At 46.9% G+C, this 14,919-nt stretch overlaps 1 protein-coding gene across 1 annotated transcript in view; it reads right to left on the minus strand.

Moving 5' to 3' along the window:
• Positions 1-13,148, minus strand: part of irs4b (insulin receptor substrate 4b) — a 15,688-nt gene extending 2,540 nt beyond the window's left edge. The window contains exon 1 of the mRNA XM_030779604.1: positions 9,266-13,148. Within this exon, the coding sequence (XP_030635464.1) occupies positions 9,266-12,908 (3,643 nt within the window). The 5' untranslated portion in view covers positions 12,909-13,148. The remainder of the gene's footprint in view (positions 1-9,265) is intronic.
• Positions 13,149-14,919: the final 1,771 nt, after the last annotated feature.

Consider the following 14,919-nt stretch of genomic DNA (forward strand, 5'->3'; position numbering starts at 1 on the left):
CTTTCATGGCAGACACACAGTTGTAACCTAATCCATAATCTAACACCCAGAGCACTGGCACTGTCAGCCCTTGTTCTGTGATGTACACCACCGTCGACCCGGTATGCCGAAAAGGGCCATTGGTCCGTCCGATATTGCCAAACAAGGCCAAAATGTTGGTGCTCACATAGGACACCTCCCCCCCCCCATGGACGGAACATTTACTGAGGAAATCAGCTGACCTCTAGCGCAGGTCGATTACGCATGATCTTCTAATGACTGCAGAAAACACACACAGGAACAACGGGAGGAACTTGCTCCGGAATTAGGCCCCAATTAAGTCTGCTGCAACTCGGCTAGTGCCGAGATAGAGGTTAAGGTTATGGATTGAGGTATGGAAATAGACTGGGGACACATTACTGTAAATGGACAGGAATAGAGTAGAGCAAATTAATAGGATGGTTAAATTAATCTGCATACACAAGCCACAAAGGAACCATTGTTTATGCCAACCCCCAACCCCCATTACAAGCTTACACACATATCCACATAAACCTCTGCACACAAGACAAAAACACACACAAATGCATATTCATAAATAAAAGGGCTACAATTAAGTAGCGAAGTACATCTGAGGAGTTTGGTTTTTAAAACATTGGGGCACATGGTTTTTACTTTTTTTTCCCCCCTCTATAAACAGATGCTATAAACAGATTGAGGTGATGAAATTTAAGAAATGACGCAGGTTTAAAAAAAAAACTGCAGTTTTTATTTAACAAAAGCACGCAGAAAGGCAGTTCCCCTGGATTAGAAAAAATATGTGCACGCCTGGTTTCAGTGATGGGTCTTGCCCTCTTGAGCAGACATTATTTCGTTTACGCATTTCTTCTAACTCAGTTGTGTCGAATTTTTGGTCCACTCGTTCACACAGATCTCCTTCAACTATGTGAGGTTCAAGGACATTCTTACATGTTGCCAACTTTGAAGTCTGCCATTCATGACGTAAATTAGATTTAGATTTGGACTTTGACTTGGCCGGCACAAAACTCTGCATTTCTTCTTTTCCACCTGATGGCTTTAGATCATTGTCCATTGTCATAGCAAGACCCAGTTTGGTATCAGCTTTTTGACAGATAGCCTCACATTCTGCTGAGATGTTCTCTTAAAACACTGTGGAACATATGTCTGATTCAGTGAGAGCAACCTGCCCTGAACCTGAAGCAGCCCCCAAACCATAATGTTCTCAGTTCAAAGGCAGCTTTTGGGAGATGCATCAAACGTTGATATCTGTCACTGCAGCTAAAATAACTCCACCTTTGACTTGTCTGTACAAAGCACACTATTCCAGATGTCTTGTTTGACAATCTCTAGTACACACTCGGTTGCGCATTCATGTACTTCTGTCTTTCTGTTTTTTTCTCCATGTAAACAGAGTTTGTGCAAATCACATTCCCGATAAATGACTCACACTGACTGTTGCAAAAAAAAAAAAAAAAAATTGTCTGTGGATCCATTTATCTTCACCTGAGGTTCTCAGTCTTCTTTGGGCATCTTTCAGTCAACACGTGCGCTGAATTCAGTGCGACTGACTGCCCTTGGCAGATGGCCAGTGACAAAGACAGAATTTTCTCCATTTGCGGAACATCTGTCTTACTGCGGAATGACCGAAATCGAAAATAGCCTCGTAACCCATCCCAGACTAATGGGCATCAACAACCTCAGAGAGCTCTGTTGATGTGTTTTCACAAATTTGTGCTGTCAAGACCAAATAAGACCAACAGAGGACTTAAGGCCCTGGTGATTTACTACTAATTTATGTCCATTCTCAAATGATGTTAATACAAGGGGTGCTCATTTTAGGAGGGCTAAAGCTAGGAATTCAACTTTTGAAATGTGTTATATATTTAATGAGGTCACCTTAATATATATATATATATATATAGTACTGAAACAAAAGATCAGATAGCTTTGTGTCCAAGCATGTTAAAGGTAAACTTTACTCTTTAAAATTTTATATATATATAATGGTTATTTGTTGTATTTTGCTTAATTATTTTACTGATTTGACAGTTGCAAAATCATTTATTTGGAAATATCATTGCTGACACAGCAATGACCATTAATGACAAAGCAAATCAGCGTTGTTTTAATTGGATTGGAGATCATGACAGAAAATGAGCGTTTGGGTCGATAAAAATAAAAAAAAAACACCCTACAAACACAAGCGTTTGATGGAGAACCAGGCTAGAGTTTCAAAAAACGATGAGGTGATTTAAAGAGGTCTTAAAAAAAAACAAAACGGCGAGGTCGTTCTTTTAAAAAAAAAAAAAAGAGCGGACTTTTTCCAGGAGGTCTGCTGACCTGCAGTCAGCATCTCACACGGTCTGAGGTGAGAGATGTTAGCTCTGACTCCCTGAGTAATCCTGGTCGTTTCAGGCTAGGCCTATTTCACCTGCTCTCTGCTAGCCCATATGGCTTCACATCGTTAATTCATTTACTGGCCAACATTCCAACACACAGCCCTTTTCTTTCTTTTCTCCCTCTCTACGTCCTCTGTTCTCTCTCTCTTTACCTCTTCTCCTCTCAGAAGGAAGAACATTCATAACTTGTACATGGTTAAATGCACCAGTTATGCTAAACTGGAGCTGCCAAAATGACGAGCATAACAAGGTCAAAGTCAACTCTGAGGGAGTCGTATACAAAGGAGACCAACGGTTTCATATTAAAAGCTCAAGCTGTAGAGAGACGGACATGCAGACGGACAGGCAGGCGACTGAGTATATACACTCCTACTGACACACACACACACACACACAAACACGGAGAGAGAGAGAGGAAAAAGCTATGCTTTCGCTCTGGAAGAACCCTGTACATTAGTGATGGGCTAAAGTGCACAACATTTCTTTATGTTGTCTTGACATAGCTCAAAAGAGCCGAGGGACTTTGTCATGCGGTTGAAACAAACTTTTCACCTGCACACCTACGTTCCACTTTTGATCACAGCCGCTAAGATGACGTGACAAAGTTAAATAACGATTTACAGGAATTTACTACCAGGCACTGAGATAAGGGCTGAGGGTGATTCATTCTGCTAAAGGAATTACAATAAAAAGGTAAATAAACGAAGAGAAGATTTGCGTAGGTCAGCTGGCACGGAGATGAGTGAGCAAGTGGCTGAGCCGTGTTGGTGGTTTTGGGATTTGACAAATTTCCTCGAAGGAATCATAGACGTACCACGAAAAACCCCCGACAGATCTTGCCCCGATCTTCACCCAAGAGAAAGATGCCTGACACCTGTCAGTATTAAACGTGATGAGCACACCCAGGCACAGGCACAGACACACACACACACACACACACACACACACACAGGAGAAAGTGGTATCCCCAGAGGACCTCGCTAAGTTAAACAAAGAGCAGAGGATTACAAGACCTCAAATTCACACACACACGCACACACACACAGACACACCTCAGTGGCACCTTGTGGTGTTCATCCTCAAGAGAAGGACCAGCTGTCACTCTGAGCCAACTCATTTTTTTTTTGTACTCCGTGTGTGTGTGCGCGCGCCGCATGCTGAGAACATGTCATGGCCATTACATGACTGACTATGAACTGAAAGAGAGAGATACTGATTGAGCAAAAGAGAGAGTGAGAGAGAGAGAGGGAGTGGCTTTTACATTACTAAAGTGGAGACTCTTTGTTTGACATGACAATTCTGTCATTTCTGAGAACACAGCAAAGGATATTACAGCATTGCACCACTGCTACCATAAAGGTTAATTAAGAAATTAAGGGCACAAGACATGGAAAGAAAAGGATATGAAATACACGCCGGGGTGTGCATGTGTTTGTGTGTGACCATATATGGTCTTCCTGAGCCCGACACATCATGTCCTAGACCAGCATCTTCCTGTCACTCTTAAAATCTAATGTGTGTCTGTAACTTTTTTTTTTTCTTTTTTCGAAAAAGCAATACGGTAGGAATGCTCTGCCATGTTCAATCGCACACGCAAAACACACATACAGCCTTGTCATGTCATACTCCCATTCATTTTTAGACCTAAACACAAGGACTGACTGTACCTCTGACACACACACACACAAGCTTACCACGAGCCTGACATAACAGACAGAGACAGGCGTTTTTTGTAACGTGTGTGTGTGTGTGTTCATATGTGGCGTCAGGAAAAAGCAACACAACGCTAGAGCTGTCGCACGGTCACTAACCACACAGCACACAAACAAGCAGCCGGTCAAGGTCTCTCTCAGGAAAGGCTAGGGTGAGGGCGTGGAGGTGAAGTGAGGGGGGGGAGGGGTGGAGGCAGGGGCAAAGGTCAAAAGTTCAATCCAGTGCTGACATTGAGCACCGATTACTTAAGCTAAGAAGAATGTTTTCCATAATGTCAGTGCAAACTGACAAACAATAAATGCCAAGCGGGTCTAAATATAAGGCTTAATGTAATATGAAATGAGCCAATATATTGCGCTAGGAATAGCCGGCCACAGAGCAACGGAAGATGTGGCTTTCGGAGTGGCGGGAATTGCCTGGATTTCTCCTCCTTGTCCGTTAAGGTGAACTACAGCACATGGAAACCAGGAATGTCATTACTCAACGTTTATTAGTCAGTCAGTTGCCTGCACAAACATCTGACACACAGCTAAGTGGGAGGAAAATTCCTTGGGAAAAAAAAAAAAACTGTTTAAAAAGAAAAACAAAACTTTTTTTAATGACAGAAAAGCATGTTTTGCCCTTCTGTTGTGATACTACGAGTTGATGTGAAGTGTTAGTGTGTCATCGTCTTTTGCAATGTTTGTGGAGGACAAGGACTTCGAAAGAAGCAATAAAAAGACTGTAAAAAAAGTATGACAAAATGAATATGACAAAATGTGTTTCTAAAGAAGCAAAACACATTTAACAGAAAACATATGTTTGTGTTTATGTACTATTTTGAGAAAAGAATATATTAGTGTGTGCTTAACAGAGCTTTTTTTGGTGTGTGTGTGTGTGTGTGTGTCTGTGTGTGTGTGAGTCAGTGAGTGAGTGAGTGTGTGTGTGTGAGTGTGTGGAGTGACACTGTACTTTACACAGGAAAGAGATCCTGTTACCTGCTGCACTCATTTCCTGCTCTGAGAGCAATACTGGTTGGCACATGCCCCCATCGTAAATAAGTGTCGCTCTCAAAATAAAGTTGTAAATATAGATGTATGTGATATACAGAAAGGGCACAAGGCCTCTAAGGGACTAGTCCAGTCCCCTGCTCTTCTCTGAGGGACTAGTCCAGTCCCCTGCTCTTCTCTGAGGGACTACTCCAGTCCCCTGCTCTTCTCTGAGGGACTAGTCCAGTCCCCTGCTCTTCTCTGAGGGACTAGTCCAGTCCCCTGCTCTTCTCTGAGGGACTAGTCCAGTCCCCTGCTCTTCTCTGAGGGACTAGTCCAGTCCCCTGCTCTTCTCTGAGGGACTAGTCCAGTCCCCTGCTCTTCTACTGCAGGTTACTCAGAAGAGTCCCCACTCTCTTCTACTGTCCCACATGGACTATGGACTGTTTCTCTCTCTCTCTCTCTCTCTCTCTCTCTCGCTCTCTCTCTCTGTCTCTCTCTCTACCCCCCTCCCCTTCCCTTGTTGTTCAGTGCATGGTTTGTTTAGTGGTGTCGAGCAGTGACGCAAAAAAAAAAAGAGTTGGAAAAAAAAAGGTTAAAAAACTGACAGTGTATGGTAAAAGCCTCAGTTAGAACAGACAGCCTCAACAAGAGAGATGCAGAAGTTGCAGGAGATAAGACATAGATAAGATAAGTCTTTGATATGAAAGAGTGATAGAAATAGCATAGTTTTTTCATCCGCTCTACTTTTCTTTCGTTTCTTTTCTTCTTCTTCTTTTTTTTTTTTTTAACCTTGGTAAAAGATTTCATTAACGGTTGAATACGTGGTTCTGTTCCCTCCTCCCTCGGCTGTTTACCTCCGTGTTTTTAAAAGCTCCAGTCAGGGGACTGAAAAGGCCAATGTGTCGCGATTAAAGCACATTCCTGTGTAGCTATGCGCTCTCTAATTTACATTCCAACGCCACAAAGACCACACACACAACCAAAAGCCAGCATGTCATAGCCGTGTCATTTCCACAACACCATCCAAAACACAGAGGCAAATCTCCTGGCAACACCTGTATCGCTATCACGCTGCGTCGCGCGCACATGCCAGCGTCAGCTGTAGAGTCATACAAGCCTACACAAATAGACCTAATACTATAAGCCCGCTACGAACTTCATAACAACGACAACAACAACAATGATTCTGTGGCCAAATTTGGTGTGTACGACGCTGATAAACTACTAGCACAGCACGACAAAATAGGGGGAAAAAAAAAAAAAAGAGGGGAGGGCGTGAGAGAGAGAGAGAGAGAGAGAGAGAGAGAGAGAGAGAGAAAACAAGAGGAGAGATAGAGAGAAAAAGAAGAGAAACACAGTTGCTCCTGAGTCAGCGGCCCTCCAGGTGTGAGAGCTGGGCAAGGCAGGAAGTTCATTTTTCAGCGTTGATATGTTTCCTGTAGCATGTGCCTTGTGCCCCAACACGTTGTGCCAATTAGGCCACATCAAAGAGTCCGAGAATGACTCAGCACAGGAGGGGGGGGGTGGAAAGTGGAACACGTTCACGCGTGCTCCTCAACTAAAACAAACAATCCATACCCCAGAGACCTGACACCTGGGTGCCAACCCTGAGCGAGGAAGAGAGAGAGAGAGAGAGAGAGCGAGCGAGCAAGGGCAAACAGCAGCAAACGTTTATCAGTCAGGCAGAGTAACCCAGATGTAGAGAGCAAAATGAGTTCAAGGTTTCTGCATGTTACTGACTGTTCATAACTAAACAAGCATTACACGTGCACGCACACATGCGCGCGCACACACACACACACACACACACACACACTTTGCCAGCGCACCTCCCAGCAGCGGGAGATGTGTCAGTAATAGTTTAGACGGAGCTCTGTGCGGAAGACCACCCGTGCCACCGCCTCACAAACACGGTAAGGAGCTGTTTGCTTTGATGCAGTACATGTCAATGGTGCACTGTTAACCTGTGCTGGCAGACAAGTACAGACACATTGTGCTGGGAGGGCAAACAAAATTGGTGCAATCCATGCATGCATCCCACCATGACTCTTCCTCTGCATAGGAGTCTTTGCTTCTTGTGTTTTCAACACACACACGCGCACACACACACACACGCATAAGAAAACACACTATCAACGTTTCTCTTGTGCTGGTTGCTGGCCGAGTGAAAGGTTAGAACTCCAGAAAATATCACATTCGGACAAAACCAGGAGAAAATGAAGGAGACAAGGAGAGAAAAGTGAGAAAGAAAAGAGAGACAGATAGAACTGTAACATTTGAGCAATAACATGCTGTACACTCACGGAATTCCTCTCAGCTCTCACACACCCTTTCCCCACCTCTCACACAAAGATGCTGCTCTCGCTCCCTCTCTCTCCCTCTCCCTCACACACACACACACACACACACACACACACACACATCTACCTTCATCTACGCCTCAACTCCACGATAAACAAATGAGTCAGCCAAGGCTTGCTGAGAACACTGACTCACACTTGCCTCATTTTCTCTCTCTCTCTCTCTCTCTCTCTCTCTCAGACACACACACACACACACACACACACAATCTGTGCCAAACACATAACTAATTCAGCAAGCACTGGACAAATATGAAATGAAGGGACAACAGGGGAGACAGAGAGAGAAGGGGGAGAAAAAGAAAGGGAGAGGGAGAGGGAGGGAGAGAGAGAGATAGGGAGAGGGAGAGAGAGAGAGAGAGAGAGAGGGTGAGAAACAGACCACATAAACCTAACAGGTCCTCTTTAGACAGTGGATAGCGACAGCAAAGCACCAACGCAAACAAAACACTCCGTCTCCAGAAAACATTCCCCACACAGACGGGCACATAGGGAAAAAAAACAAAAAAAAAAAAACAACTCATGCCAGCTAATCAAAGGGCTGAATATCTAAATGTTTATCTAGCCTAGATTTAGCCATGAACTAGCCTATAACTGCACCTGCCTCAGGCCTACCCTGGTCCCATAGAAAATCAGCAACAACAACAACAACAACAAAAATCTCAAAAGGGTTTTCAGTATTCCCAGAAATCCATGCATGTCAAAAACAAACAAGTCCATATGTGATAACTCTGCCGTAATTCTTGAAAATTACAATTCTTGGCAAACACTACTGTGACCGTGAGAAAGTAAGCGACCACTCCGATCTCTGATCCAGTTTTCCGTCCGAACCTTACTCTAAACTTCACAAAAAAATGAGGGCACTCACTGGCCCCAAGTCAGTGCTGAAGGTATGGCCGGATAAAGGGTATCGTGAGGTACATCACCAAAAAAAAAAAAAAAAAAAAAGAAAGAAAAGGAAGAAGAAGATATAAAAGGGTAGAGATATAAATATGGAATGGTGTTTCCAGGTGTGTCAGAGAGACACGTGTGAAGAGCGCTGTTTCTCTGCGCTCTAGCGTGGGGCTCATGTAAAGAGTAGGTAGAAGAGGGATTTGCCTCCATATGTTTTTTCTCCAAGTGATCCTTTGATTTATGCACAACACGCTTTAGCGAATCAACACCTAAGAGAAGCTGGTGAGAGAGCCCTTACCGCTCGTCATTATCACCTTGTACACCACAGCTCAGACATCAACACACACACACACACAGATACATAATCATAGAGGCATACACACACACACAGAGCCGCACACATATACATGTACAAGCAAAAACACAGACACACGCTCCTGTTTATGTTTAAGGTGAGTTTAAGTGACCGAGTTAATCACTGCCTTAACTCCGTGTGGCCTTCTGTTGGCCGCAGAGCTAATCGTGGTTAAGTGGAGCTAAGTACGACCTAATAAGAGGGAGCAACAGAGACTTTACCTGGTCTGAACTTAGACTTAACTAAGTGGATCTACTCTTTCGAATCAAGAGAGAGAGACAACATCCAGCAGGAAAACTACTACGCCCACACGTTTCAGAGGGGAGAGGTTCGACTGTGAAATATGGCCAAAGAACTAACTTCTTATCAATATCTAACTCACTGAGGCGGTAAAGAACAACAAACTACTCATTCCTGCAGCTTTCTCTAGAAATCAAAAGAGAATAGGAAGTTCACACATGACATTTCAAGTCTTTTAAGGAATTCATAGAGAGAGAGGAGGAGGGAGAGAGAGAGAAATATCAGTTCCTCTATGTGTAGTTCATTTATGGAGTGAGTGAATAAAACATTTACCTTTCGAGGCTGCCACCCCTTCTGATTTGGTGAAATCTATGCTGGCGTACGCCCCGTTCTCTGGGTGGGGGGCGACCGCTGAAGGTGAAGGAGGTACATCATGGTCGTTCCCGGGTCCTGGGTCCTCTTTCAGGTCCAGGGCGATGTAGTTGAGGCCGTTCTGGTAACCCTTGGATACAGCGTGACACGTCCTCCCAGAGCTGCCGCCCGTCTCCGCTCCCTCGGTGGGCATGGCTGCTGTTGCTGCCGCGTCCGCGGTCGCCGCCCCTTCCACGCACATCCACACGCTGTCGAATGATGCTGAGCTCTGCCACTTCCCGCCTTCTGCAAGTTGGGCGCCGTTGGGCGCAGAGGGGTTGGCGTCGGCTCCATCCGTGCCAGTCGCCGCCGGCGTCGTGGTGAAGGTCTCCGAGCTGTGTCTCCGCCTGCCCTGGGGGTCGGCGCGGATGACCTTTGGCTCAGGAAGAGGGCTGGATGGAGGGTAGTGTTGTTCCAACGCACACAGGCGGAGCATGCCGCTGGGGCTTGAAGACTCCGCTCCTAGGCCAAAGGTCATCTGCGTGTAGTCATCTGACCGTCCGATGCTCGCCTGGGAGGAGGAAGAGGAGGAGGAAGCCAGGGGGCGGATGTAGCTAGGAGGGTTCCAGGGAGCTACCAAAGACGGGCGAGGCGAATGGTTTTTGGGCCGAAGGGCGTCGGTGTCCACACTCATGTAGTCTTGGTGGGTGGGAGACTCCTCCTGGTCCCTGCTCGAGGTCACGGTGGCAGAGGGGGACCCTTCTGTAGACAAGGGGCAGCTAGGGTATATGGGCGGGTCGCTGAACTCAATGTTGATGTACTCACCGGGGCTGGTGGGGGCCGCAACCTGTTCGCTAGCCTGGAGAGAGCCGTGGAAGCTACGTCGGGAAAGGGGGAGACGGGTGGGCCGCGTGACACGATGGTCTGTCCGATCGGGGTCCCCGCAGCCGTTATGGAGGGGCGCGTCACCAGGTGGGAGCCGGGGGCTCCGCTCGGGAGTGGCGGAATGGGAATTCCGGACAGTTTTGGCAGGAGAGCTCATGGGAACATATTCGTCGTGTTCCCGCTGCTCCCTCACTGGAGCTTTGTATGAGCGTGGGAGCGAAAAATAGGGGCTGTGAGACTTGGACACCTCGGATGCGGTGAGCGCGTAGTAGGCAGCGTTGGAGAGCTTCCGTGTCCCCACAGGGATGTTCTGGGACATGTCCATGTATTCCCCATTCTCAAGACACTCGGGGCCACTGCGACCCGTAACCCTGCCACCACTGTGAGGACTGGTCTGTGACAAAGAGCCATCTCCACCGCTGCTGCTACCCCCCGTACCAACTCCACCCGGGAGCATCATCATGTAGCCCTGCGAGTCCACCTGCTGCGAGGCAGGAGAGGCGGTGCTCTGGAGCAGCGGCGAAAAGGAGAGCTGAGGACTGGGTTGCATAGGCATGTAGTCCGAATCGCGGGGGGAGGGGACCACGCCGGCCATCATGGGCATGTAGCCATCATCTTTCATGGTGTCAGCAGGCCGCAGGGCTGGGGGGCGGCCCTGGCTGTGTTCGGAGCTGGAGCTGAGGTCAGAGCGCATGGAGGAGGGGGAGGAGGTGGCTTGTCCCCCGCTACCTAGTGAACCCCCATCAGCCACGGCCTCGTCCAGCGAGTAAGTGGTTTGGGTCATCTTCTGGTACACGGGCACACTTGCACTGGAGCCACCTCCTACCTGCCTGGAGAAGGAAGGGGTACGTCTTCTGAGTGAACCCGACCTCAGCTCTTCGTCCGCGCTCTCGTCCCGAGAGCCTTCCCCCGAATTCCCCGTAAACAGGTCACGGTGCCAGCCCATGGCCATGTAGTCACTTAGGCAGTGCTCTTCACGGATGGGCGGCGTGTTGCCGAGAGAGTCCGGCGTGTTGCTCCGCACGCGGAAGTATCGGAAGTCGCCCGGGCTGGAGCCATACTCGTCTGAGGAGTTGAAGCCTCCGTCGCTGGGAGAGCCGCAGATGGAGGCACTAGAGGGGCGTGTGAGCGTGTCAGAGACGGAGCCATGCCCGCTGCTGCTGGACATGCTGACTGGGCTGGTGGTGGAGGGGAAGTGAGAGACAGGCAGTGAGGCTGAGCGGGCATGGTAGGTGCCTTGCAGTGCCCTTACGTGCCTCCCACTGGCTCCACTGGCCTCCTGTCGACCCAGGTTGGCACGAGCCGTGTTAAGATGGATGAGACTCCCTGTCACTGATCGGAAAGGCCGGTTCATGGTGCCCTCACCCTCGCTGGAGGTGCGAAAGCGGTACCCACTCGCCCCGCTGCTTTTACTGCTTGGTGGTGTGCCCACCACCGACTCAGTCCGTGACCGCCGCTGGAGCCCCGTTTGGCTGGGTGGGAGGTTACCCAAGTGACGGCGTGTGGTAATGAAAGCCATGGGGTTAGAGCCAGAGGACTGACTTTTACTCCTGGGCCGGAACTCTGTGAAGGCTTTCAACGCCTTCATTGTCTCCAGTATGGTTTCATGCATGTTCTGAGCCACAACTGAGTCGTCAACTTGCATCCATATCTCCCCGGGCCCTATAGAGGAGGAACGGCCGACCTCTATGAAGAAGAAACTTTCAGAATGCCCACAGCGCCGGATGTTCATGAGCTGCAGGTTCACACACGGCGTCTCAGAGTTCAGTTTAACCAAGTGAATGGTTTTGGAGGAGAGGCAGAGCCTGTACACACCTGTCAGATTCTTAGTTTGACCCAAGCCTTTGGGTTTTACATTCACTTGCCACACCTCCTTAAAAACTGTACCTGGGGTCACTGTACCGTAGCCATCGTCCAGCTCGTCCGCGTCCATGTGGCCTTTTTTACCCTCGTTCATCAGTTCACTCAGCGCTAAGTACCAGTCTTCTTGCTCCTGCTCATTCTCGGCCACAATAGCAAAGTACTCATCTTTAGTATACAAAGCTATGAGATGTTTGTTCTTAGAATCCGCCCTTTTGTTTACAGTGAAACACTGGTATAGATAAATCACTCTTTTCGGGGGAGAGGCGGTCACAGCAGTCCCGGCAGATGAGCCGGCAGTATTGGCGGCAGCGGCAGCGGAGCGAAGGCTGTTTCGAAATTTCTTTTCGCTATCGTAGTATTCCAGTCGACTGGGCCCCAAATGGCTTGACGCCCGTAAAACAAAAAACCTCTTATGGCCATGTTTCTGTTTTCTCAGGTATCCGCATTTCCTAATATCATCCACCCCGTCTGAAGTAGCGGTGCCGGCATTCACAGCTATTGCAGTGGCAGCTGAAGAGGTAGCTTGTGTTTGATTTGTAGTAGTAGCGAGATCCTCATGTACCGGGTTAATAGAAGAAGACGAGGGTTTTCTTACCGGTGAATCTTGGTGATTTTCGCTTGCCAAATGCTGCTGTGCTTGGTAGTGGTACTGTTGGTCGTGGTGGGGTTCCTTTGACTGGGTAGTCTGGTGGTTGGAGGGCGGTAAGTGTTGATGGAAACGAACGCCGCCGATATTAATTAGGGAAGAAGGGGGTTCCCCGGCAGAGGTGTCGCCGTTGGCCGCCGCAGCCCCAGATTTAGTCCCAATAGCCCTCTGTTGTGTCTCCAACATCAACATATCGGCTTTGTTTTCTTGGTAATTTGTGAAATTTGCCATTAGAGAACGCGATTTGAGGTCACTTTACCTTAGCCTTATGGACCGAGACCCCATTCTTGTTTGGGGAGACCAAGTCTCCAGCAGCGACGCGCGATTCACTTCTTCCAATTATAGGCTTCCCTGGGCCGCTTCATGAAAACATGTATCCAACTAATGCTTCACGAATTCAAGCTCAGCAACTGCAACATGACCACATTCACCAGTTTCTATTATCGGTATATCCTCCTAGCTGGCTACCAATCTGTTTCTCACTCCCTCTGTACACATCTCTACGGACCAGAGCACAAACAACACGTGACCTGTGCGTCATTCGTCTGTAGGCGGGAAGATGTGCTAGATAAGCATGTCGATTGGAGAAAATTTAAGATTGATGGCAAGTATTTTAAGACTTGTCCAACTGTTATGAAGTATTTGAATTCTACGTCAGTCCGATCGAGCAATGAAATTGCTGGGAGTTTCATTGAAGCCGAAGTGAAGCGCCCACTTTGTGATTGACACGAATCTAACCAATAAATTGGAAAGTATTTGCGGGCGTCCCTCAATTGTAACATTTTCAGTGGCTGGAAACGTTGATCGGCATTTTTTATATACAATCACAGATCCGGCAAGTACAGCCGTACTATTAAAAAACATTGTTTTTTCATTGGGACCTAACGTTAAATGAAAAAAGGTGAATTTCGCAAATTTGCAGTCGTAATCAACTGCAGTCAGTTTTGCTCTTCCAATGAGATGTTTGTCCTTTTTCCGTTTTTATTTTCGTTGTTGTCACAAGATCCCCCAAAAGCCCTTGGATAATAGTGACAGTCTAGACAGCTAGTGTAGTAAAACTGCTAACTTGTGGTGGCGATAAAGCAGAATAGTGTGCATGTTTATTATAGCTAATGTCATGACAGCTGCTATAATGACATATGTATGTTCCGCAAGGCATGAGTTATACATGAGTAACGTAAGGCAGCCATGTGAAAGGAGCCTGGAGGGGCGTGGATGCGTCGATGTTATATTTTATTGGTTACACAGAGCGTGGGAAACTGGAACGGTGTTTGTGGAGAGAGAGGTGACAGAAGATTTCGGGACCATGTCGAATTTCATCTGAAGCGCATTAACAGTCACTCCCTCCTGTAAAACCTGTCAAAACTACTACTGTTTGTTGTTGTTGTTTTTGGCCCTTCATTCATTTTATATCGTCCTGTAAACGTAACTGAAACTGACGTTTCGAACGATCCGGTCTATCGTTTAAAGTTCCAAAATCATCTTTCAGCTCTACTCTTAAGCAAAATACATGAGTTAGTATCTTGCATTTTGCTTTGTCACAGTCAAACCATCACCAGCCATCTGTGTATTAGTGTTAGCAGTCAGTTAGTAATGGTTGTCATGGCATCATGCTCTCAGTTAGGGCAGTTTTTGAAAGGGAGACACATTTGTTATACAGACTGTAGGATGAAGAGCAGAAAAAGGAGAGCGAGAAAGTGAGCAATCAAAGCTGAGATCCAGATGCACCCCCATGGGACCTGAGTCAAATGTATCATTGAAGTGTTTGATCTCAGTTGCCCCTGGGTATTTTATTTTAGGTATCCTTATCATCTTGATGACAGATATCAGATGGACTAATTGAAATAAGCATGGTTTGTTTTTGCTTTGCTTTGTTTTGTTCTCTGTTTATTTCTTTTCTTTTCTTTTCTTTTAAACCCTCAAACTACAGTCACTTTGCTTTTACTCAATTAATTATATGAGTGTTCAAAACAGGAAAACGAAAACAAGGAAATGGATCACTGGCTTTAAGAAGGAATTAATGATTCGTGTTCAAAAGACATGACTGGAGAAAAAAAAAAAATTCTCAGCGTGGAAAACAGAATGAAGAGTGAGGTCATCACACTCACCCACTGACACATACTCAGTGATAGCCTCATACGGATGACTAACCCATGACAACTGACTGCTTACGCTGACTCCGCAGCGCTCTCTTCTGACTTGGGAATGCAGTTGCTGCACAGCCCTGTAGCTTTCAATGACA

The sequence above is a fragment of the Chanos chanos genome, chromosome 7, assembly GCF_902362185.1.
Source record: "Chanos chanos chromosome 7, fChaCha1.1, whole genome shotgun sequence".
In the NCBI taxonomy this organism is placed as follows: Eukaryota; Metazoa; Chordata; class Actinopteri; order Gonorynchiformes; family Chanidae; genus Chanos; species Chanos chanos.